Below are 22,033 nucleotides of genomic sequence, written 5' to 3'. Positions count from 1 at the left end.
AAATGCATTCCAGGTGACTACCTCATGAAGCTGGTTGAGAGAATGTCAGTGTGCAAAGCTGTCATCAAGGCAAAGGGTGGCCACTTTGAAGAGTCTCTAATATAAAATATATTTTGATTTAACACTTTTTGGTTACTACATGATTTCATAATTTGATGTCTTCACTATTCTACAATATAGTAAAAGTAAAGAAACACTTGAATGAGTAGGTGTCCAAACTTTTGACTGGTACTGTAAACTATCATGTTTGTTGGCTGGTGTTCATACTCAACATTGTTGTGGATTTTCAGTAAAGTAGAGACAATCCACAAGCTTTTAGGGATTATAAAACAATTCTTTAATGGCATTCATTTATAAGTGGTAATAACATAGAAAGCTCCCATGCACAAAATGGTGCCCCAGTTGTCCCTGGGAAACGTAGTGCACTCCTACAGTAGCCATCTTTGTTGTAGGCTCATCAAGAGAAACTGCAAGTCAAAAACCACTTCCTGAGCAAAACAACTAAACGCTAACTATATTCAGAAGTTCCTCTCCTTTTTAAGAAGGATACCATCTGCAAGATAAATTCAAGTCAAATTTTTTTTAGTATCAAACAATAGCTTATTAGGCTATGGATGCATCTGAAATGGAACCCTAAAACCTATATAGTGCACTTCCTTTGTCAAAAGTAGTGCACTATATAAAGAATAGGTTACCATCCCAAACACCCTACATCTGTCAGTATTTCATATGTAACATAACGTCCTGTGTTGAAAGCGGTATATAAAACAATGCAAGCTTATTATTGGGCTATATCTGTGTAGGTACTGCAATTCCTCTGTAACAATGTCCTGTGTTGAAAGCCTATAGAGGGTTCAGGATGGAGGAAAAGGAGAAAGCGTTGAGCTTGTATCCTGTTCCACTGTAGAACTTATTCTGGAACTCCACCCTGGGAAGAAAGAAAATGGGAATATTAGGCATGGAAAACGGTGTGGCGTGAAGGAAGTCACGCTGCTTATTCAGCGACTACCACTTCCTCCTGACGTGACTCGCGCTGAGGCTCCAACCAGGGACCTCTGCTCTGCTAGCACACGTGACGGCCCTCCCGAAGCGTCTTACCATCCGAGCCACCGACACTTTCACAATTCTGCGCCACTTCAGGCTGAGAAGTTTCACACGTCCCCATGTGTGCTGTGCGTGCGTGGGATACAAATCAACTGGTTGTGTTTGTGGGGGTGAGAGATGGAAAACATTGAGATGCAACAGGGTGTTGGTGTGTGTGACCTACCAGTGCAATCTGAGCGCGTGCAGGAACGCAGACAGCCCCTCCATGACGAGCAGGATGGAGACAGTGAGTGTGGCGAAGAAGGAAAAGATGATGGCTAGAACTACAGATCCCACGTAGCCCTGCCACGACAGGCTGATACGCATCACCATCACCCATAGCACCTCCGACAGCTCTGCAACACACACACACACAACTGGTATTATGCCGTGTTCAAAACTACTGGGAACTCTGAAATCTCTGACTTCAGTGCGTTCAAGACAACTGGTAACTCTGAGGAAAAACTAGCTCCGACTGGGAAAAATCTTTTTGAACGGTCATCCAACTCGGAAACTCATCTTTCTAGAGCTCCGACCTGAAGCTTACTGACGTCATGATTTGACCTCGTTTTTGTTTTTTAAAGAGTTCCCAGTTGTCTTGAAAGAACCATTAGTAGGCTGTCCACTTTTCCATTTAGCAAAGAGCATACAAATACATGTGGCTCTTTTTTTTATATATATAAAATTTGATCACCAGGTCACACAAATATATAAAAGATTATGTATGTAGAAGAGCTGCTTAAAATGTACACTACTGTCAAACGTTTGGGGTCACTTAGAAATGTCCTTGTTTTTGAAAGAAAAGCACATTTTCTTTGTCCATTAAAATGACATCAAATTGATCAGAAATGCAGTGTAGACATTCTTAACACCAGTCTGAACGTCAACAGTGAAGAGGCGACTCCGGGATGCTGGACTTCTAGGCAGAGTTGCAAATAAAAAGAAAAGATTAAGATGGGCAAAAGAACAGACACTGGACAGAGGAACTCTGCCTAGAAGGCCAGCATCCCGGAGTCGCCTCTTCACTGTTGACGTTGAGACTGGTGTTTTGCAGGTATTATTTAATGAAGCTGCCAGTTGAGGACTTGTGAGGCGTCTGTTTCTCAAACCAGACACACTAATGTATTTGTCCTCTTGCTTAGTTGTGCACCGGAGCCTCCCACTCCCCTTTCTATTCTGGTTAGAGAGAGTTTGCGCTGTTCTGTGAAGGGAGTAGTACACAGAGTTGTACGAGATCTTCAGTTTCTCGCATGGAATAGCTTTCATTTCTCAGAACAAGAATAGACTGACAAGTTTCAGAAGAAAGTTCTTTGTTTCTGGCCCTTTTGAGCCTGTAATCGAACCCACAAATGCTAATGCTCCAGATACTCAACTAGTCTAAAGAAGGCCAGTTTTATTTCTTCTTTAATCAGGACAACAGTTTTCAGCTGTGCTAACATAATTGCAAAAGGGTTTTCTAATGATCAATTAGCCTTTTAAAATGATAAACTTGGATTAGCAAACACAACGTGCCATTGGAACACAGGAGTGATGGTTGCTGATAATGGGCCTCTGTACATACTTCATAAAAAAACGGCTGTTTCCAGCTACAATAGTCATTTACAACATTAACAATGTCTACACTGTATTTCTGATCAATTTGATGTTATTTTAATGGACAAAAAAAATGTGCTTTTCTTTCAAAAACAAGGAAATTTCTAAGTGACCCCAAACTTTTGAACGGTAGTGAATATATGTGTACAGTACCGGTCAAAAGTTTGGAGCCCTTGACTTTTTCCACATTTTGTTACGTTCTAAAATGGATTAAATAAATAAAAAATCCTCAAACATATATATGAAAAAAAATACCTTATTTACATAAGTATTCCACCCCCTTTGCCCTTTGCTACAACTTGATTGGGGTCCACCTGTGATAAATTCAATTGATTGGACATGATTTGGAAAGGCACACACCTTTCTATATAAGGTCCCACAGTTGACAGTGTATGTCAGAGCAAAAACCAAGCCATGAGGTCGAAGGAATTTTCCATAGTGAGCCAAGACAGGATAGTGTCGAGGCACAGATCTGGGGAAGGGTACCAAAACATTTCTGCAGCATTGAAGGTCCCCAAGAAGAAAGTGGCCTACATCATTCTTAAATGGAAGATGTTTGCAACTGGCCGCCCAGCCAAACTGAGCAATCGGGGGAGAAGGGCCTTGGTTAGGGAGGTGACCAAGAAGCTAATGGTCACTCTGACAGAGCTTTACAGTTCATATGTGGAGATGGGAGAACCTTCTAGAAGGGCAACCATCTCTGCAGCACTCCACCAATCAGGCCTTTATGGTAGAGTGGCCAGACGGAAGCCACTCCTCAGTAAAAGGCACATGACAGCCCGCTTGGAGTTTGCCAAAAGGCACCTAAAGGACTCTGACAATGAGAAATAAGATTCTCTGGTCTGATGAAATCAAGATAAAACTCGATGGCCTGAATGCCAAGCATCACGTCTGGAGGAAACCTGGCACCATCCCTACGGTGAAGCATGGTGCTAGCAGCATCATGCTGTGGGGATGTTTTTCAGCGGCAGGGACTGGGAGACAAGTTAGGATCAAGGCAAAGATGAACGGAGAAAAGTACAGAGAGAACCTTGATGAAAACCTGCTCCAAGAAGCTCAGGACCTCAGACTGGGGTGAAGGTTCACCTTCCGACAGGACAACGACCCTAAGCACACAGCCAAGACAACGCAGGAGTGGCTTCGGGACAAGTCTTTAAATGTCCTTGAGTGGCCCAGCCAGAGCCCAGACTTGAACCCGATCGAACATCTCTAGAGAGACGTGGAAATAGCTGTGCAGCAACCTGACAGAGATTGAGAGGATCTGCAGAGCAGAATGGGAGGAACTCCCAAATACAGGTGTGCCAAGCTTGACGCGTCATACCCAAGAAGACTTGAAGCTGTAATTGCTGCCAAAGGTGCTTCAACAAAGTACTGAGTAAAGGGTCTGAATACTTATGTAAATCTGATAATTCAGTAAAAAAAACTAAAAACCTGTTTTTGTTTTATCATTATGGGGTATTGTGTGTAGATTGAATAAGGCTGTAACATAACAAAATGTGGAAAAAGTGAAGGGGTCTGAATACTTTGCGAAGGCACTGCATCAGTGGGTCAGGAGCTATAGCTATCAGTGGGTAAGTAGTTATAGGTACTTATGTCATATTGGATATTGCATTGAAAATAGCATCCCAATAGCCTTTTAGTTTAGGACACAACCAGAACATACTGTATGTCCATGAACTGCAGTGTTATGTTGGCATCGTTCACATTTGGCGTCAACTTGGGAATAGAAGGTGGGCTCTCTTTCGATTGCTTAAAGGTGATAGGCAAACGGTTTCCTGATTTAAAAAAAAATTCAAAAACAGTCTTCTCCCTGTCTCCCGCCCTTCATCTATTCTGATTAGGAAGTACTTGACAGGTGAAAGAAAGTCATGTGATAGAAGCTCGATTAAGGCAGCCTCTCTGATTCAGAGGGGTTGGGTTAAATGCATTCAGTTGTACAACTGACTAGGTATCCCCCTTTCATCATTAGGCTAGCTTTCACCTGGTCAGTTCTTTCAGATCAGTGCCGTGAAGGATGGATTTGAAAAACAATTGAGACGTGTATAGATGAAGTAGGAGACTTAGATTTAAGTGTATGTCTGTGTGTTATGAGAGCGTGTGTGTTAGATATTTGGGGGTGTGTGACACGCATAAACGTCAGCGTCACATTGTCACACACACATGCACAAACGTCACTGCCACAATGTGACAGTGTGTTTGTGTGTGACTCACGTGCATGTGCGAGGCTGAGGGCCCACAGTCGTAGGTAGGAAGCTGTGTTAGAGATGCAGCCCAGACAGTATTCTATAGTGTGAATGGCCTGGTGCATGAACACATCCGCTGTGTCAAACTCCTGCAGGGGAGGAGAGAAAGGGTTACAACCAGAATCCCAAATCAACACTGAGCCCTTAACTGGTCCATATACACTAGACGCCAAACAAACAAAAAACCAGACCGAAACCTGGAGGGACTACACTGTCCAATAAGAAACACCCATTTTCGTTTTCAGTTGAAAAACCTTTTGGTACGGTTTACATTAATTAACAAGACCCAGTTTCCTCAAATGAACCCTCCTACTTTCTAACCCTCCCCCCACCTCCTCCTCTCTGGTTCCGCCTTCCTCCAGGTCTCCTTGTAATGCGTTGATGGAGCTGGTGTCCGTCACAAGGGGGCGCTCTTCTCCCTGTCGCACACACACACACACACACACAAACACACACGACATGTGGCATCTATTACTTACAATCAGAGGGCTGAGGTCTAAAACCAATGATTCAGTAGGGTAAACAGACTTCAAGTCTCAATCACTCACGCACAGACTTAACTGTTCGCATATGTTACAAACGCTGTCGGACTCCTTCGCTTACAAGCACAAATGTAGTTATCCACTTCCAATCCCGGTCTCTTTCAGTCTTTCTCTCTCTCTCTCTCACACCCTTACCCCTCTTGTGTTGGCTCTTCTCCTGTGGTTGTAGTAGAGATAGAGTGGTTTCCCTAGTAACAGGACAGGCACTGACGCCAGAGCTACCACCACCAGGACCCTCTGGACTATCATCTAGAGGGAGGGGGGGGGGACAGAAGAGAAACAGATAATCATTAAAGTTGTCCATTGCTAGAGCTTAATGCAGCTAGGTGGACAGGACAGGTACACTCACCTATCCACAATCACGTGTGTGCGTGCAAGTCTGTCTGCCGGCACGCGTGGGTGTATGCGTGTGCTCCTCACCTGTCCGTGGTAGAGGGGCGGATTATCCTCATTCTCAGTGAACAGGAACATATCTATGAAGTGTATGAGGATGCTGGGGGCCCGGTCTGAGTCCTGGGGGCTGAACGCCACCCACTTAAACAACACCATGAAGACCAGGTAGCCAAACAGACACTGCATGAACAACAGCTCTGGGATCAGTACCAGGAATACACTGCTCAGCTGGTTCAAGTGACTGGAGGGTGTGAGAGAGACAAAGAACATGACTATGATCAGATGTGTTAATAAGGTCTCCTTGGAAAAGAGAGGGTTCATTATAATACAAACCTCAATTCAGTATAGGGTTAGAAGATATAGTGCCAAAAGGTGTAGACTATATGTAATTGACCTACATGTAGTTGAAAAAGGACAGGCAGACTCCGAAAGTCATGTGGACGACCCCGATGATGACGGACATCTTCATCTTGTACGAGTTCAGGAACGTCAGGTGGTTGTTGGCCAGCCGCCAGATCTATAGGTCAAAGGTCAGAAAACGGAACACAACAGACATTGTTTTGGAATGTGTCGAAATTCAAGTATTCCGTACACAAGAATGTTTCTTTACGTTTAGTTTGTTTCTCTTTTCATTTCTTGTTGAAACCAGCACAGTACCTAACATATTTGTACGGTTCTAGGCCTATGCCTGTTAGTAATCACCAGCACAGTACCTAACATATTTGTACGGTTCTAGGCCTATGCCTGTTAGTAATCACCAGCACAGTACCTAACATATTTGTACGGTTCTCGGCCTATGCCTGTTAGTAATCACCAGCACAGTACCTAACATATTTGTACGGTTCTAGGCCTATGCCTGTTAGTAATCGCCATTGCAGTACAATAAAAGGAAATGGGTAATGTTACCACCATGTTTTCATTTGACTCAGTCCTGAAAAATGTTGATGTTACATCACTGTGCATCACTGTTTCCAGAGTCTACTCACTCCAAAGCTGCTGTATGAGAGAGCTTGGATACATGTTGCAAGGGGGTTTCCAGTGCCGGCTCATTCAGTACAGAATGAAGACGTCGAATGGGAAAATAGGGAAAACCGATATATAGATAAAAAGATGGATGGATGTAGTTTAGAGTTAGTTACCGGGTCGATGCCAAACGGATAGGGCCCCTGGAACACTCCGGTCACGTTCGGGTCCAAAGTAAGATACTGGTTCTCCCTCAGAGTCTCGTCACTGACACAGAATGGAGAGAACAATGTTAGTGTGTGTGGGGCGTGTCTGTATGCATACGTGTGTGTATCCATTTACCTCCAGTTGTAGTGCTGGAACATAGGTTGTAGGTGCCATCCCGAGGGGAAGGGGCTGAGGCCTTTACTGAAACACTCGTTGTAGACGGCTCCGGTGTAGATAGAGAATAGACCCATCAGCAGGATCAGATACCGACCACCAAACATCATCTGCCAGATCTGAGAGAGAGAGAGATGCTCTTCAGTGGATGAGGTCAAGACGGGTACAGTGTGTGGCTGGGCCAGTTGAAACACGTTAATTTCCAGTAGTGATTCTACATGAAGACAAACTTGAGACAGGAAACTGGGATGATTGTGTGTTTGGGGAGAGGCTCGAGCATCAGCTCCAGTCCTCTGGCGCCTGATTGGTGACACACCCTGGAGTCGCCCACCCCTGCATTAGAGGGCTCTCCCCTCCTCCTGTTTACCTTATTGCTCCCGAGTGGCGCAGCGGTCTAAGGCACTGCATCTCAGTGCTAGAGGCGTCACTACAGACACCTTGGTTCGAATCCAGGCTGTATCACAACCCGGCCCGTGATTGGTCACATAGGGCGGCGCACAATTAGCCCAGCGTCGTCCGGGTTTGGCCGGTGTAGGCCTTCATTGTAAATAAGAATTTGTTCTTAACTGACTTGCAGAGTTAAATAAAGGTTCAATATTTTTTTCTTCTAATAAAACAGTCCTGAGTTCGGGGTATTTCTCCTGTAGTACCATCCACAAGGAGAGTGGTAAGCTGTGTGTACCTCGTTGTCGTTGGTCCTGAGATTGAGGTCTCTCTCCTGCAGCACCATCCAGAGGGCGGCCATGGTCATGAGGAGGCCGTGGCCCACGTCCCCAAACATCACCGCAAACAGGAAGGGGAAGGTGATGATGGTGTACACCGCTACGGACGGAGACACAGGAGGGACAAACACACAAAACATACACAGAGAGCGAAAGTTAGGGTTGACAGAGTTGGTGGATGACTGTTGAGTTTTCTGGTGTGTGTGTATACCTGGGTTGACCTCTCTGTATCTGGCAACACCGTATGCGTCTACGATGCTCTGGAAGCCGGCTGTGAAGGAGTTGGTGTGGAAGAGGGTGGGAGGAGGAGTGCTGGGGTCCGGGAGGCGGTTATAGAATGAGTCCACACCACTACCGTTCTTCCTCTGTGGGAGAGGGAGAAAAAGAGAGAGATGCGAGAGAGATATTCCTGTTATTGCCTAAAGTAATCAAAACACCAAAATCTGATTCCACATTCTTATGTGTCTACCTAGCCAAAAGCCTAATTTCTTTCACCTTGATCATCCCTGTCTATTCTTTCACCTTGATCATCCCTGTCTATTCCTCCCTCTATCTCAGAACAACTTTGATGGGGGTGGGGGCCACACAAATCTTAACTGGTCATGAGGGGCTGCAGTAAACGTGCGGGTCTGCGTACCCACATCCATACACACACATGCAGTCAACTGATTTGTGCAATCAATCCATTTGTGCAGTTAAACTACACTGAACAAAAAATATAAACGCAACATGCAACAATTTCAAAGATTTCCTTCAAATTATTATATTATTTATTTATTGGTATTTTACCCCCTTTTTTCCTCCCCAATTTCAATCTTGTCTCATCGCTGCAACTCCCCAACGGGTTTGGGAGGCGGAGGTCGAGTCATGCATCCTCCGAAACATGACCAGCCAAACCGCGCTTCTTAACACCCGCCCGCTCAACCCGGAAGCCTGCCGCAACAATGTGTTGGAGGAAAAACTCTTCACCTGACGACCGAGGTCAGCCTGCAGGTGCCCGGCCCGTCACAAGGAGTAACTGGAGCGCAATTAGCCAAGTAAAGCCCCCCACCAAAACCCTTCTCTAACCCGGACGACGCTGGGCCAATTGTGCGCCGCCCTATGGGACTGCCGATCACCTGAAAGGCAGCTCAGCAAGGAAGAAGCCACTGCTTCAAAACCACCATAAAAAAGCCAGACTACGGTTTGCAACTGCACATGGGGACAAAGATCATACTTTTTGGAGAAATGTGGCCAAACAGAAACTGTTTGGCCATAATGACCATCGTTATGTTTGGAGGAAAAAGGGGGACGCTTGCAAGCTGAAGAACACCATCCCAACCGTGAAGCACGTGGGTGGCAGAATCATGTTGTGGGGGTGCTTTGCTGCAGGATTGGTGCACTTCACCAAATAGATGGCATCATGAGGAAAGAAAATTATGTGGATATATTGAAGCAACATCTCAAGACATCAGTCAAGAAGTTAAAGCTTGGTTCCAAATGGACAATGACCCCAAGCATACTTCCAAAGTTGTGGCAAAATGGCTTAAGGACAAGAAAGTCAAGGTATTGGAGTGGACAGCACAAAGCCCTGACCTCAATCCCATAGAAAATGTGTGGGCAGAACTAAAAAAGAGTTTGCGAGCAAGGAGGCCTACAAACCTGACTCAGTTACACCAGCTCTGTCAGGAGGAATGGGCCAAAATTCACCCAACTTATTGTGGGAAGCTTGTGGAAGGCTACCCAAAACGTTTGACCCAACTTAAACAATTTAAAGGCAATGCTACCAAATACTAATTGAGTGTATGTAAACTTCTGACCCACTGGGAATGTGATGAAATAATAATATCTGAAATAAATCATTCTCTCTACTATTATTCTGACATTTCACATTCTTAAAATATAGTGGTGATCCTAACTGACCTAAGACAGGGAATTGTTATTCGGATTAAATGTCAGGAATTATGAAAAACTGAGTTTAAATGTATTTGGCTAAGGTGTATGTAAACTTCCGACTTCAACTGTAGATCCTTGCGACATGGGGCTGTGCATTATCATGCTGAAACATGAGGTGATGGCGGCGGATGAGTGGCACAACAATGGGCCTCAGGATCTCATTACGGCATCTCTGTGCATTCAAATTACAATCGATAAAATACAACTGTATTCGTTATCCGTAGCTTATGCCTGCCAATACTATAACCCCACCTCCACCATGGGGTACTCTGTTCACATCGTTGACATCAGCAAACCGCTCGCCCACACAACGCCATACAAGCTGTCTGTCATCTGCCCGGTACAGTTGAAACCGGGATTCATTCGTGAAGAACACACTTCTCCAGCGTGCCAGTGGCCATCGAAGGTGAGCATTTGCCCACTGAAGTCGGTTACGACGCCAAACTGCAGTCAGGTCAAGACCCTGGTGAGGATGACGAGCAAGCAGATAAGCTTCCCTGAGACGGTTCCTGACAGTTTATTCAGAAATTCTTTGGTTGTGCAAACCCACAGTTTCATCAGCTGTCCGGGTGGCTGGTCTCAGACGATCCCACAGGTGAAGAAGCTGGATGTGGAGGTCCTGGATTGGCGTGGTTACACATGGTCTGCGGTTGTAAGGCCAGTTGGACGTACTAGCAAATTCTCGAACAACTTTGGAGGTGGCTTATGGAAGAGAAAATAACATTCAATTCTCTGGTAACAGATGTGGTGGAAATCCCTGCAGTCAGCATGTCAATTGTACGCTCCATCAAAACTTGAGACATCTGTGGGATTTAGTTGTGTGACAAAACTGCACATTTTAGAAGTGGCCTTGTATTGTCCCCAGCACAAGATGCACCTATGTAATTATCATGCTGTTTAATCAGTTTCTTGATATGTCACACCTATCAGGTGGCTGGAATATATTTGGCAAATAGAAATTCTCACTAACAGGGATGTAAACAAAACATTTTGAGAAATAAGCTGTTTGTGTGTATGGAATCTTTCTGGGATGTTTATTACAGCTCATGAAAATTGGGACCGACACTTTACATGTTGCGTTGATATTTTTGTTCAGTATACTTAATTCTCTTAAATAAATGCATTATACCAGTAGCCAGGCCTGGCCCTAAGCGAGATTTGGTTGTGAGAAAATGTAGATGTCATTTTAAAGTTCTAAACATTTAGCAATTTTGTCATGGGGCGGAGAGAAAATGTTGCAATTTTATAACTCATTTCATGCAATTCTACCCATTCTGCCATGGGGCAGAGGACAAAATTGTAGTTTTACAGCTAATTTTCTGCAATTCAATCCATTTTGCCATGGGGTGGAGATACATTTTTGCAGTTTCAAAGCAATGTTCCTGCAATTCGGCACATTTTGACATGACTTAATATGATATCAATGAGGGCCCCCTGGAAGTCAAGGCCTCTGGGCATGTGCCCGGTCAGTATTCAGCCATGATTAATTACTACACGTTTTGATAGCTGGCTAGACTAACTTACCAATCTAAAAATGATGAGCTGACATGGATAATTGAGTGACTGAAATAACAAGAGAAAAACTGCTGATGCACAACCGAATGTAGAAACTGCACCTTGTATATTCTACTATTCTAACTCGTAACAGGAAGTTGAGACCTCGACTGAGTCCTTAAAAAATCTACAAATAAATGTTTTTGGAAATTGATCAGAGGGCCTACAAAAGAAAGAAAGAAAGAAAGAGAGAGAGAAGCCGCCATTTGCCCATCCCTACTCTATCTCCTCCCCACCCTCCTCCTCTCTCACCGTTCCCTCGATCAGGGCGCTCTGCAGCAGTAGCAGTTTCCTGACGGGACACCAGGCCTCAGCGATGAGACACTTGTCAGTGACGGAGGGGCTGCAGAGGTTGAGCACGGCCTGGACGGCCTTACACTTCTGGACCCGCACCTTCCACTGGGGCAGCACGGTCACCGAGCGACACAACAACTGCTGCAGGTAATGTTCCGTCTGGGAGAGGACCTGAGGGAAACCATGGAGGGAAGGAAGGGGTTTAATAAACACAGAATAGATAAGAATCCATACAAATAGAATGAGAACCATTCTAATGATATGGATAGAACACCTTCCACTGGGGTAGAACCACCTGTCTGGGAGACCTGAAATATATCATGGAGAGGAAGGGGTTAACAACCCAGGGTGGATAATTTTGTATAATAGGATTTTTTATTTTATTTAATCTTTATTTAACTAGGCAAGTCAGTTAAGAACAAATTCTTATTTACAATTATTTATTTTTTTCACCTTTATTTAACCAGGTAGGCAAGTTGAGAACAAGTTCTCATTTACAATTGCGACCTGGCCAAGATAAAACAAAGCAGTTCGACAACATACAAAAACACAGAGTTACACATGGAGTAAAACAACATACAATCAATGATACAGTAGAAAAAAATAAGACTATATACAATGTGAGCAAATGATGTGAGATAAGGGAGGTAAAGGCAAAAAAGGCCATGGTGGCAAAGTAAATACAATATAGCAAGTAAAACACTGGAATGGTAGATTTGTTATTTGAAGAAAGTTCAAAGTTAAAATATAAATAATATGGTGCAAAGGAGCAAAATAAATAAAATAAATAAATAAAGTAGGGGAAGAGGTAGTAGTTTGGGCTAAATTATAGATGGGCTATGTACAGGTGCAGTGATCTGGGAGCTGCTCTGATAGCTGGTGCTTAAAGCTAGTGAGAGAGATAAGTGTTTCCAGTTTCAGAGATTTTTGTAGTTCGTTCCAGTCATTGGCAGCAGAGAACTGGAAGGAGAGACGACCAAAGGAGGAGTTGGCTTTAGGGGTGACCAGAGAGATATACCTGCTGGAGCGCGTGCTACAGGTGGGTGCTGCTATGGTGACCAGTGAGCGGAGATAAGGGGGGACTTTACCTAGCAGGGTCTTGTAGATGACCTGGAGCCAATGTATTTGGCGACGATTATGAAGCGAAGGCCAGCCAACGAGAGCGTACAGGTATAGGGTAGTATATGGGGCTTTGGTGACAAAACGGATGGCACTGTGACAGACTGCATCCAGCTTGTTGAGTAGGGTATTGGAGGCTATTTTGTAAATGACATCGCCGAAGTCGGGGATTGGTAGGATGGTCAGTTTTACGAGGGTAAGTTTGGCAGCATGAGTGAAGGATGCTTTGTTGAGAAATAGGAAGCCAATTCTAGATTTAACTTTGGATTGGAGATGATTGATGTGAGTCTGGAAGGAGAGTTTACAGTCTAACCGGACACCTAGGTATTTGTAGTTGTCCACAAATTCTAAGTCAGAACTGTCCAGAGAAGTGATGCTGGACAGGCGGGCAGGTGCAGGCAGCGATCGGTTGAAGAGCATGCATTTAGTTTTACTTGTATTTAGGAGCAGTTGGAGACCACGGAAGGAGAGTTGTATGGCATTGAAGCTCGTCTGGAGGGTTGTTAACACAGTGTCCAAAGAAGGGCCAGAAGTATACAGAATGGTGTCGTCTGCGTAGAGGTGGATCAGAGATTCACCAGCAGCAAGAGCGACATCATTGATCTATACAGAGAAAAGAGTTGGCCCAAGAATTGAACCCTGTGGTACCCCCATAGAGACTGCCAGAGGTCCGGACAGCAGGCCCTCCGATTTGACACACTGAACTCTATCAGAGAAGTAGTTGGTGAACCAGGCGACGCAATCGTTTGAGAAACCAAGGCTACTGAGTCTGCCGATGAGGATGTGGTGATTAACAGAGTCAAAAGCTTTGGCCAGGTCAATGAATATGGCAGCACAGTATTGTTTCTTATCGATGGCGGTTATGATGTCGTTTAGGACCTTGAGCGTGGCTGAGGTGCACCCATGACCAGCTCTGAAACCAGATTGCATAGCGGAGAGGGTGCGGTGGGATTCGAAATGGTCGGTAATCTGTTTGTTGACTTGGCTTTCGAAGACCTTAGAAAGGCAGGGTAGGATGGATATAGGTCTGTAACAATTTGGGTCAAGAGTGTCACCTCCTTTGAAGAGGGGGATGACAGCAGCTGCTTTCCAATCTATGGGAATCTCAGACGACACGAAAGAGAGGTTGAACAGGCTAGTAATAGGGGTTGCAATAATTTCGGCAGATAATTTTAGAAAGAAAGGGTCCAGATTGTCAAACCCAGCTGATTTGTAGGGGTCCAGATTTTGCAGCTCTTTCAGAACATCAGCTGAATGGATTTGGGAGAAGGAGAAATGGGGAGGCTTGGGCGAGTAGCTGTGGGGGGTGCAGTGCTGTTGAATGCAGTAGGGGTAGTTAGGTGGAAAGCATGGCCAGCCGTAGAAAAATGCTTATTGAAATTCTCAATTATAGTGGGCTTATCGGTGGTGACAGAGTTTCCTATCCTCAGTGCAGTGGGCAGCTGGGAGGAGGTGTTCTTATTCTCCATTGGCTTTACAATGTCCCAGAACTTTTTAGAGTTTGAGTTGCAGGAAGCAAATTTCTGTTTGAAAAAGCTAGCCTTGGCGTTTCTAACTGCCTGTGTGTATTGGTTTCTAACTTCCCTGAAAAGTTGCATATCGCGGGGGCAGTTCGATGCTAATGCAGAACGCCACAGGATATTTTTGTGTTGGTTAAGGGCAGTCAGGTCTGGGGAGAACCAAGGGCTATATCAGTTCCTGGTTCTAAATTTCTTGAAAGGGGCATGCTTATTTAAGATGGTGAGGAAGGCATTTAAAAAAAATAACCAGGCATCCTCTACTGACGGGATGAGGTCAATATCCTTCCAGGATACCAGGGCCAGGTCGATTAGAAAGGCTTGCTCGTTGAAATGTTTCAGGGAGCGTTTGACAGTGATGAGTGGAGGTCGTTTGACCGCTGACCCATTACGGGTGCAGGCAATGAGGCAGTGATCGCTGAGATCTTGGTTGAAAACAGCAGGAGGTGTATTTAGAGGGCACGTTGGTTAGGATGATATCTATGAGGGTGCCAGTGTTTGCGGCTTTGGGGTTGTACCTGGTGGGTTCATTAATAATTTGTGTGAGATTGAGGGCATCAAGCTTGGATTGTAGGATGGCTGGGGTGTTAAGCATGTCCCAGTTTAGGTCACAATGACGGCCTACCCCGGCCAAACCCTAAACCGGACGACGCTGGGCCAATTGTGCGCCACCCTATTGGACTCCCAAACACGGCCAGTTGTGATACAGCCTGGAATCGAACCAGGTTCTGTAGTGACGCTTCTAGCACTGAGATGCAGTGCCTTAGACCGCTGCGCCACTCGGGAGCCCAAGATAGAACAGGCGTAGCCTGATATCCACCCAACATCGATGATGTCCGACGAAAACACAGAAAACTGAGAGATAATGATTGTTCCAGCTCAAAATGATCAGCTAGTCTCTGTCCATCTCTCTCTATCGCTCAATCTCGCTCGCTTTTCTTACCGTTTTGATGTCTACTATCCTTCCCTGCAGCCCGTGCAGAATCTTCTCTCTCTCCGTCGTGCCCTCTGGGTAGTCAAAGGTGTGAGTGTGGAAACTGAGAGAAGGACAGAAGAAGAAAGAGACAGAGGAAAGAAAGAAAGAGAGACAGAAAGAGAGCGAGATAGAGAAGGGGTAAGAAAAAAAGGAGATCAAGAATCATTAGATAAGACAATAAATTAGAGAATAAATTCAACATGTAACTGAAAATGTTTATAAACTTCGGATCTACTCTCACTAACCAATCACAGATCTTCTTGACTTTCTGTCCAATCTGCTCGCCCCAGAAAGAGATGAGGAAGACTGTCCACTGGACCATCTCGCCCTGTGATTGGTCGTAAAGAATGAAGTAAGAAAGTGGGATTTAGAAGGGGAAAAAAACATAATTTTCCTTATTTGTGTGGAAAGGGAAATACGTCCATTCTTCTTAACGGAACACTCATAAGGATATGATCCTCCAACATTCTTTCCTTTACTTTCCTTTCCTGTATTCATCCCTCTATTGTCCCCGTGTCATTTCTTACCGTTTCAGGAAGCTCCAGCCTCTCCTCCATCTCCCTGAAGTCGACGATGATGTAACCGCGGCACGCTCGCCATAGCAGCCGCTCAAACGATGGAACCTTCCACGGGTGGACCACGCCAGCCACAAAACTGGGAAGGAGACGGAAGAAGACAAGTGAGGGAAAAATATTTGGTAACACTTTATTTGGATAGTCCGCCTGTCTATTGACTATCAGTAACATTTCAATCAACTATCTACTAACCCTAGCTCTAACCCTAACCTTGACCCTTATCCTAACCCTAACTTTAACCCTTAACCTTATTCTTAACCTAACCTTAGAAAGCAGTTGCTTATCAACAGATAGTTTATTGATCGTACGACCATCTGTAGAGCATCAATCCGGACTATACATATAAAGTTTTACCAAATATCTTTCATCTTTTCTCCTCTTGACACTGGTTGCGTCAAATGACCACCTATTCACTATATAGTGTACTTATTTTGACCGGGGCCCATAGGGAATAGAATGCCACTTGGGACGCAGACACTTTTGCTTATCACATATTCTCTTTTATATATTGCAATGTGAACTATATTTAGGCTGCTTGTCAAGCCAGTAGGGAAAGTCCATTGGATAGTGTTCTTCCCAAATGGCAACCTATGGCACCCCAATTGCCTTTATAGTGCATTACTTTTGACCAGAGCCAGACCACTATATAGGAAACAGGGTGCTGTTTGAGATGCAGCCATTGACAATGAAGCAATTGATATCAGAGGAGGCTGGTGGGAGGAGCTACAGGAGGACAGGCTCCTTTGTAACGTCTGGAATGGAATGGAAGGAACGGAGTCAAACGTGGTTTCCATATGTTTGATGTATTTCCATCTATTCCGTCCCAGTCTTTACAGCGAGCCCGTCCTCCTATAGCTCCTCCCACCAGCCTCCACTGATTTATATATATATATATATATATATATATATATATATATATATATATATTTGTCCGTCTGTCACCTCAGCCTGATGTCTTGTCTGTTGTCCAGTAAGGCAACAGTCTCCAGAGTAGAGGGAGGATGAGCCTGACAAGAGAGGGAGATAGGAGATGAGTAGAAGGCGCTCAACCAATGAGAGACTAAGTGCAAGGCGCTCAACCAATGAGAGACTAAGTGCAAGGTGCTCAACCAATGAGAGACTAAGTACAACCAAAAATCATGAGAACATTTGGAAGGAATAGGTGCAACTCTCGCTTAAAATTCTAATCAATTCTAATTCTAATTTATCTAATTCGAGGTAAAATCATGATGTTTCGGCCATCAATGGCCTTTATCAGAATGAAAGCTTCAGCTAAAGAAATCAACACTTTTCCATACACATCTGCTGTGTTCATGAGTTCCTCGGAAACTTGGCCCATCCCGTTTGAAAATAACTTTGAGGTTTACTTGAATCGTTTTTTGACATTGGAAACTCATAATTCCAAGAGCGCGTGAGTGCAACAATGGCCGACCACAGAGCAGCAGAGAGAATACTGGGATCTGTAGTTCATACCTGTGAGGTGATTAGAGACCAATGCTGGGAGCTGTCGTTCCTACCTGTGAGACGGTGAGAGTGTGTGTCTGGATCAGAACCCCTCTGTATTGGCTGAGCTGGATCAGCTGGTTCATCAGACAGTCTCTGTTCCTGGACACCTGGACCAATCAGACAGCAGAACAGTATGAATAGCCCAAACAATGAAAGGAATAAAAATTACTTGGTGTACAGTTAGTTGTATATGGTCCCGTAGAGTCAATTGCAACGTTTCGACTGGAATGTCTAAGGAGGGATATATTTTCAAAGTAGGAAAACAGTGCCTCTCCCCTTCTCAGTACCTCTCCCCCCCACTCTCCCATTTTCTCCCCCCTCCTAGCTTCTTCTTTCTCCCCTCCTCACCTCTCGTAGCTCCCTGGCCAGCCTCTCGCTCTCCTCCTCGATGGCCATGAGTTCTCTGGGCTGGGGGGCGGAGGGCACGGGGATGGGGGTTGGGAGAGGACCCGCCTGCGGGGGGAACAGGGACCGAACGATCTCCTGCTCCAGGTACGCTGGGGAGAGAGGGACGAAGAGAAGGAAAGGTGGGGTGGAGAGATGAATGAACAAAGGGATGATGAACAGAAGGGTGGATGGAGGGATGGCGAAGGGAAAGAAGATGTGCAGAAAAGGAGAGTGGAAGAGGAATGAGGGAGCGAGTGGATATCAGATGCAGATTATCAAAGAGGAAGTGAGGATATGTAGAGGAGGAGGCTTGATGAATATCCCATATGAGAATGCTCTCTGATCGTATGGTGTGAAGGTCAGAGACTCACTGAAGGTCTTCTCCATCTCCTCACAGCGCCGCACCTCGTTCACAAATTTCCTCTGGAACGAGTTGACATTGGGGTTCAACTGGAGTGGAGAGGAAGAGAAGGAGGAGTTAGAATACTAGAATGGACGTGAACCTTCTTATGACGGATTAAAAGGGTCAGCCATTTTGGTAAGGGCCAACCATAGTTTGCCAGTGCTGTAATAAGATAATTGTGTAAAACAAGGAATGTGAATATTATCTGCACTGTAGGTTTGTTAGCTAGCCAGCCATACAGTCTTAGAGGAATAATTCCATTATTTTTTCAAATTAACTGCCAATATGCCAACACTCCATTCAAACAATGCAGTCAATTCACAGCCATACACTGGCTAAAATCAGTTGATGATAGGACTTAGACAATTTATGTTTTACTACCTACCTTACTTTTATTTTACTGCTTAAGTAGAAGCAGGAAATGCATCACCTATGCATTTACTGCCATTCATTCCAATTAGACTGGTTTGGATTTCTCCCTGACCCCAATGGCTGCCATTTTCACCCCAGTCTGGAACTGAGGATTTATGGCATAGCCCCTCTGGTAATTTAATAGGATATCTATTGTATTGACGTTAATTATACATTTAAAAGCCAAGTAAGCTTATTGTCTAATTAGTCTATTATCAGCGTTACAATAGATGTTCAATACCAAAATGTCAAAGTTAAGAACTCACGTCTCTGAATTCGACCAGTCCCAGCTCTCCAAGCTCGCTGACGCAGTTGTAGGCTGACCCCGATTGGAGAAAGAGCTGCACAAGACACACCTCCTCGCTCCGAAAGAACGCGCCCATGGCGACCTGTAGAAATGAGTGTCAAATAAACAATCAACTTTAAAAGATATTATAAATGACCTGTTCAAAACTTCCGATAGACTCATTATTGGAAAAAGACAATAGCCTGAGTGTCATGTTTGGCTTGACACTGACAGCAATGGAGTTCGCAAGAGCACAAACAGATCTGGGACCAGGCTAAAAAGAAAAGGTGTTTCTTCTCAATTTTACCTGTCTGGTTGGTTAAATAACGGTAACAAAAATGTAAATAAATAAAAGCTAATATAGACAGTCCGGAGAGGATTGTAAAGCACCAAGAGAAAGACGGAGAGTAAGGAGGGATAGGACCAGTCAGGAGGAGTTGTAGCGAGCCACTGAACACAGAAAAGTTAATTTCTCGATATGTGACAGATGGCCGGACAGTAATTGAGTTAAGATGAGGGGAAGAGAACAGGATACCACCCCATGTGATTGAGAGATGGTAATGAGAGAGAGACTGATAAAATACTACAGTCACTCAAACCTATAATCAAAGTCAGCTGAGGCGTAGCGGGGGCCCTCACACACACACACACACACACACACACACACACACACACACACACACACACACACACACGTACTGCAAATAAGAAAAGGAAATCAGAGACCTGTAGTACACTTTAGTATATATGGGAGTACTATCACTACTAATATAAATAGTAGCTAGTTACCATCTAATTACATTGTTATAATTAAGTATTCAGACCTACGTAGAAGAAGACATAGCAAGGATACATGTACAGGCTGTATTAAATAGTGATGGACTCTCACGAGGACTGTGTGCTCTCGTTCGCCGTGGCCCACATGAGTAAGTCGTTTCAGCGCGTAAACCCTCGCAACGCTGCCGGCCCATACGGCATCCCAAGCTTCAGAGCATGTGCAGGCCAGCTGGCTGGAGTGTTTACAGACGTATTCCATCTCTCCATATCCCACTCTGTTGTTCCTACTTGCTTCAAGATGTCCACCATTGTTCCTGTACCCAAGAAAGCGAATGGCAACTGAACTAAATGACTATCACCCCGTAGCACTCACTTCTGTCATCATGAAGAGCTTCGAGAGGCTAGACAAGGATCATATCACCTCTACCTTACCCGACACCCCCCCTAGACCCACTGCAATTTGCATATCAGATCCACGAACGATGCAATCGCCATTGCTCTGCACACTGCCCTATCCCGCCTGGGCACGAGAAATACCTATGTAAGAATGCTGTTCATCGACTAAAGCTCAGCCTTCAACACCATAGTGCCCTCCAAGCTCATCATTAAGCTCAGGGCCCTGGGTCTGAACCCCTCCCTGTGCAACTGGGTCCTGGACTTCCTGACGGTAGGAAACCACACCACCGTCACGCTGATCCTCAACACGGGGGGGCCCACGGGGGAGTACAGCTCTCTCCAGTGCTCCCTGTTCCTCCATGGCCAGTGGCCACGCATATCTCCAACTCAATCACCAAGTTCACAGACGACACAACAGTCGTAGGCCTGATTACCAACAATGACGAGACAGCCTACAGGGAGGAGGTGAGGGCCCTGGCGGAGTGGTGCCAGGAAAATGACCTCTCCCTCAACATCAACAAAAGGAAGGAGCTGATTGTGGACTACAGGAGACAGCAGAAAGAGCACACCCCCATCCACATTGACGGGCCGCAGTGGAGAGGGTAAAAAGTTTCAAGTTCCTCGGTGTGCACATCACTGACAACCTGAAATGGCATAGGCCCTCAGATCCTGAAAAAGTGAACTATCCTGACTGCCTAGTCACTTTTCCCCCTACCAACATGTCGATATTAACTTAACTACCCCGTTCCCCTGCACATTGACTCGTACCGGTACTCCTTGTATATAGCCGGGTTTATTGTTATTTATTGTGTTACCATTTTTTGTGCAGATTTTCTTACTTTTTAACTCTGCGTTGTTGAGAAAGGGTTCGTAAGTAAGCATTTCACAGTAAAGTCTAAACCTGTTGTTTTCAGCTTATGTGACAAATACAATTTGATTTGACTTGAAATGGTCTATTCACACAGACAGCTTGGTGAAGGCAGCACACAGCGCCTCTTAGGCTTGGCCCCGAAGACCCTCACAACCTTCTACAGATACACCATTGAGAGCATCCTTTCGGGCTGTATCACCGCCTGGTACGGCAACTGCACCGCTCACAACCGCAGGGCTCTCCAGAGGGTGGGGCATCCAGCCCAACGCATCACCGGGGGCGCACTGCCTGCCCTCCTTCCAGGACAACTGCAACACCCGGTGTCACATGAAGGCCAATTTAGATAATCAAGGACCTCAGCCACCCGAGCCACGGCCTGTTCACTCCGATACCATCTAGTAGGCAGAGACAGTACATCGACGCTGGAACTAGAGCTATGGAATCCTAGGGGCAGTGATGAGCTAGTTTTAGTTGCATCGGATTCATCATAGCTAGCTAGGATACGATGCTAGGAGGACACAATCACTCGCCACAAGGCAGTTTCGCTAACTACTCTCTTTTGAGTCATGCAGCACTGTCCCGAATCGTCGCAGTAGGAGACGCTAACCCGGCTGGCGGCCATCAGCATCAGAACAGCTAACAGTAACCTGGCTAGTAAAGACAAGCTAGCTGCCGTTGGCTCGCATAGCTGTACACATGCCCGTCAAAATAGAGATGGTTGACCATTTCATCGAAACGTCTTCACGTCGTAGGGCGATAGCTAGCTACCTGAACCGAAAATGAACTTGTGGAACTTACCGTTATCTAGCTAGCTCGCCGGTTAGCCGTGTATTAACTGGGGCATGCTATCCCAGCATTTCTCCCTCTGGCAAGTGGGGACGGTGCAACGTGCACGATGCAGAGATGTAAACAAAGGGACTACAGTACAGACGACCGTTACGTTAGGTAACGAAGTTAGATGGCTGAAACTATTTGACCGTTTTTCCCCTTTTTCTTTCTTCTGTGTCACACTGACGTCTCCAACCGGTTTCAAATTCCGGGACGGTGGTGTTCTCACACACCGGGTAATGGTGTTCTCACACACCGGGTAATTGTGTTGTGTAATA

At 45.2% G+C, this 22,033-nt stretch overlaps 1 protein-coding gene across 1 annotated transcript; it reads right to left on the bottom strand.

Moving 5' to 3' along the window:
- Positions 1 to 313: 313 nt before the first annotated feature.
- On the bottom strand, positions 314 to 22,003 carry LOC106609897 (V-type proton ATPase 116 kDa subunit a 3). The gene is made up of 21 exons (XM_014208942.3): positions 21,726 to 22,003; positions 18,864 to 18,986; positions 18,155 to 18,233; positions 17,745 to 17,893; positions 17,408 to 17,503; positions 16,833 to 16,897; positions 15,843 to 15,969; positions 15,561 to 15,643; positions 15,283 to 15,376; positions 11,662 to 11,874; positions 8,132 to 8,285; positions 7,881 to 8,020; positions 7,160 to 7,317; positions 6,994 to 7,084; positions 6,253 to 6,371; positions 5,882 to 6,095; positions 5,597 to 5,710; positions 5,252 to 5,338; positions 4,888 to 5,008; positions 1,268 to 1,439; positions 314 to 928 (listed from the first exon to the last, which is right to left on the bottom strand). The coding sequence occupies exons 2-21, from the start codon at positions 18,978 to 18,980 to the stop codon at positions 844 to 846; spliced, it is 2,478 nt and encodes an 825-aa protein (XP_014064417.1). The 5' UTR covers positions 18,981 to 18,986; positions 21,726 to 22,003; the 3' UTR covers positions 314 to 843.
- Between the last annotated feature and the right edge of the window lie 30 nt (positions 22,004 to 22,033).

Source organism: Salmo salar, chromosome 08, assembly GCF_965601325.2.
Source record: "Salmo salar chromosome 08, fSalSal1, whole genome shotgun sequence".
In the NCBI taxonomy this organism is placed as follows: Eukaryota; Metazoa; Chordata; class Actinopteri; order Salmoniformes; family Salmonidae; genus Salmo; species Salmo salar.
The sequence above is the reverse complement of the archived record's forward strand: the minus strand, read 5'-3'. Positions and strand labels throughout refer to the sequence as shown.

Excerpts from the sequence above, each read along its gene's own strand:
- LOC106609897 (XM_014208942.3), bottom strand. The coding sequence starts at position 18,980 with ATGGGCGCGTTCTTTCGGAGCGAGGAGGTGTGTCTTGTGCAGCTCTTT. Across the intron at positions 18,234-18,863 it reads GACTGGTCGAATTCAGAGAC|TTGAACCCCAATGTCAACTC; the intron begins GTGAGTTCTTAA and ends TCTCCACTCCAG. Across the intron at positions 16,898-17,407 it reads ACACTCTCACCGTCTCACAG|GCTCATCCTCCCTCTACTCT; the intron begins GTAGGAACGACA and ends CTCTCTTGTCAG.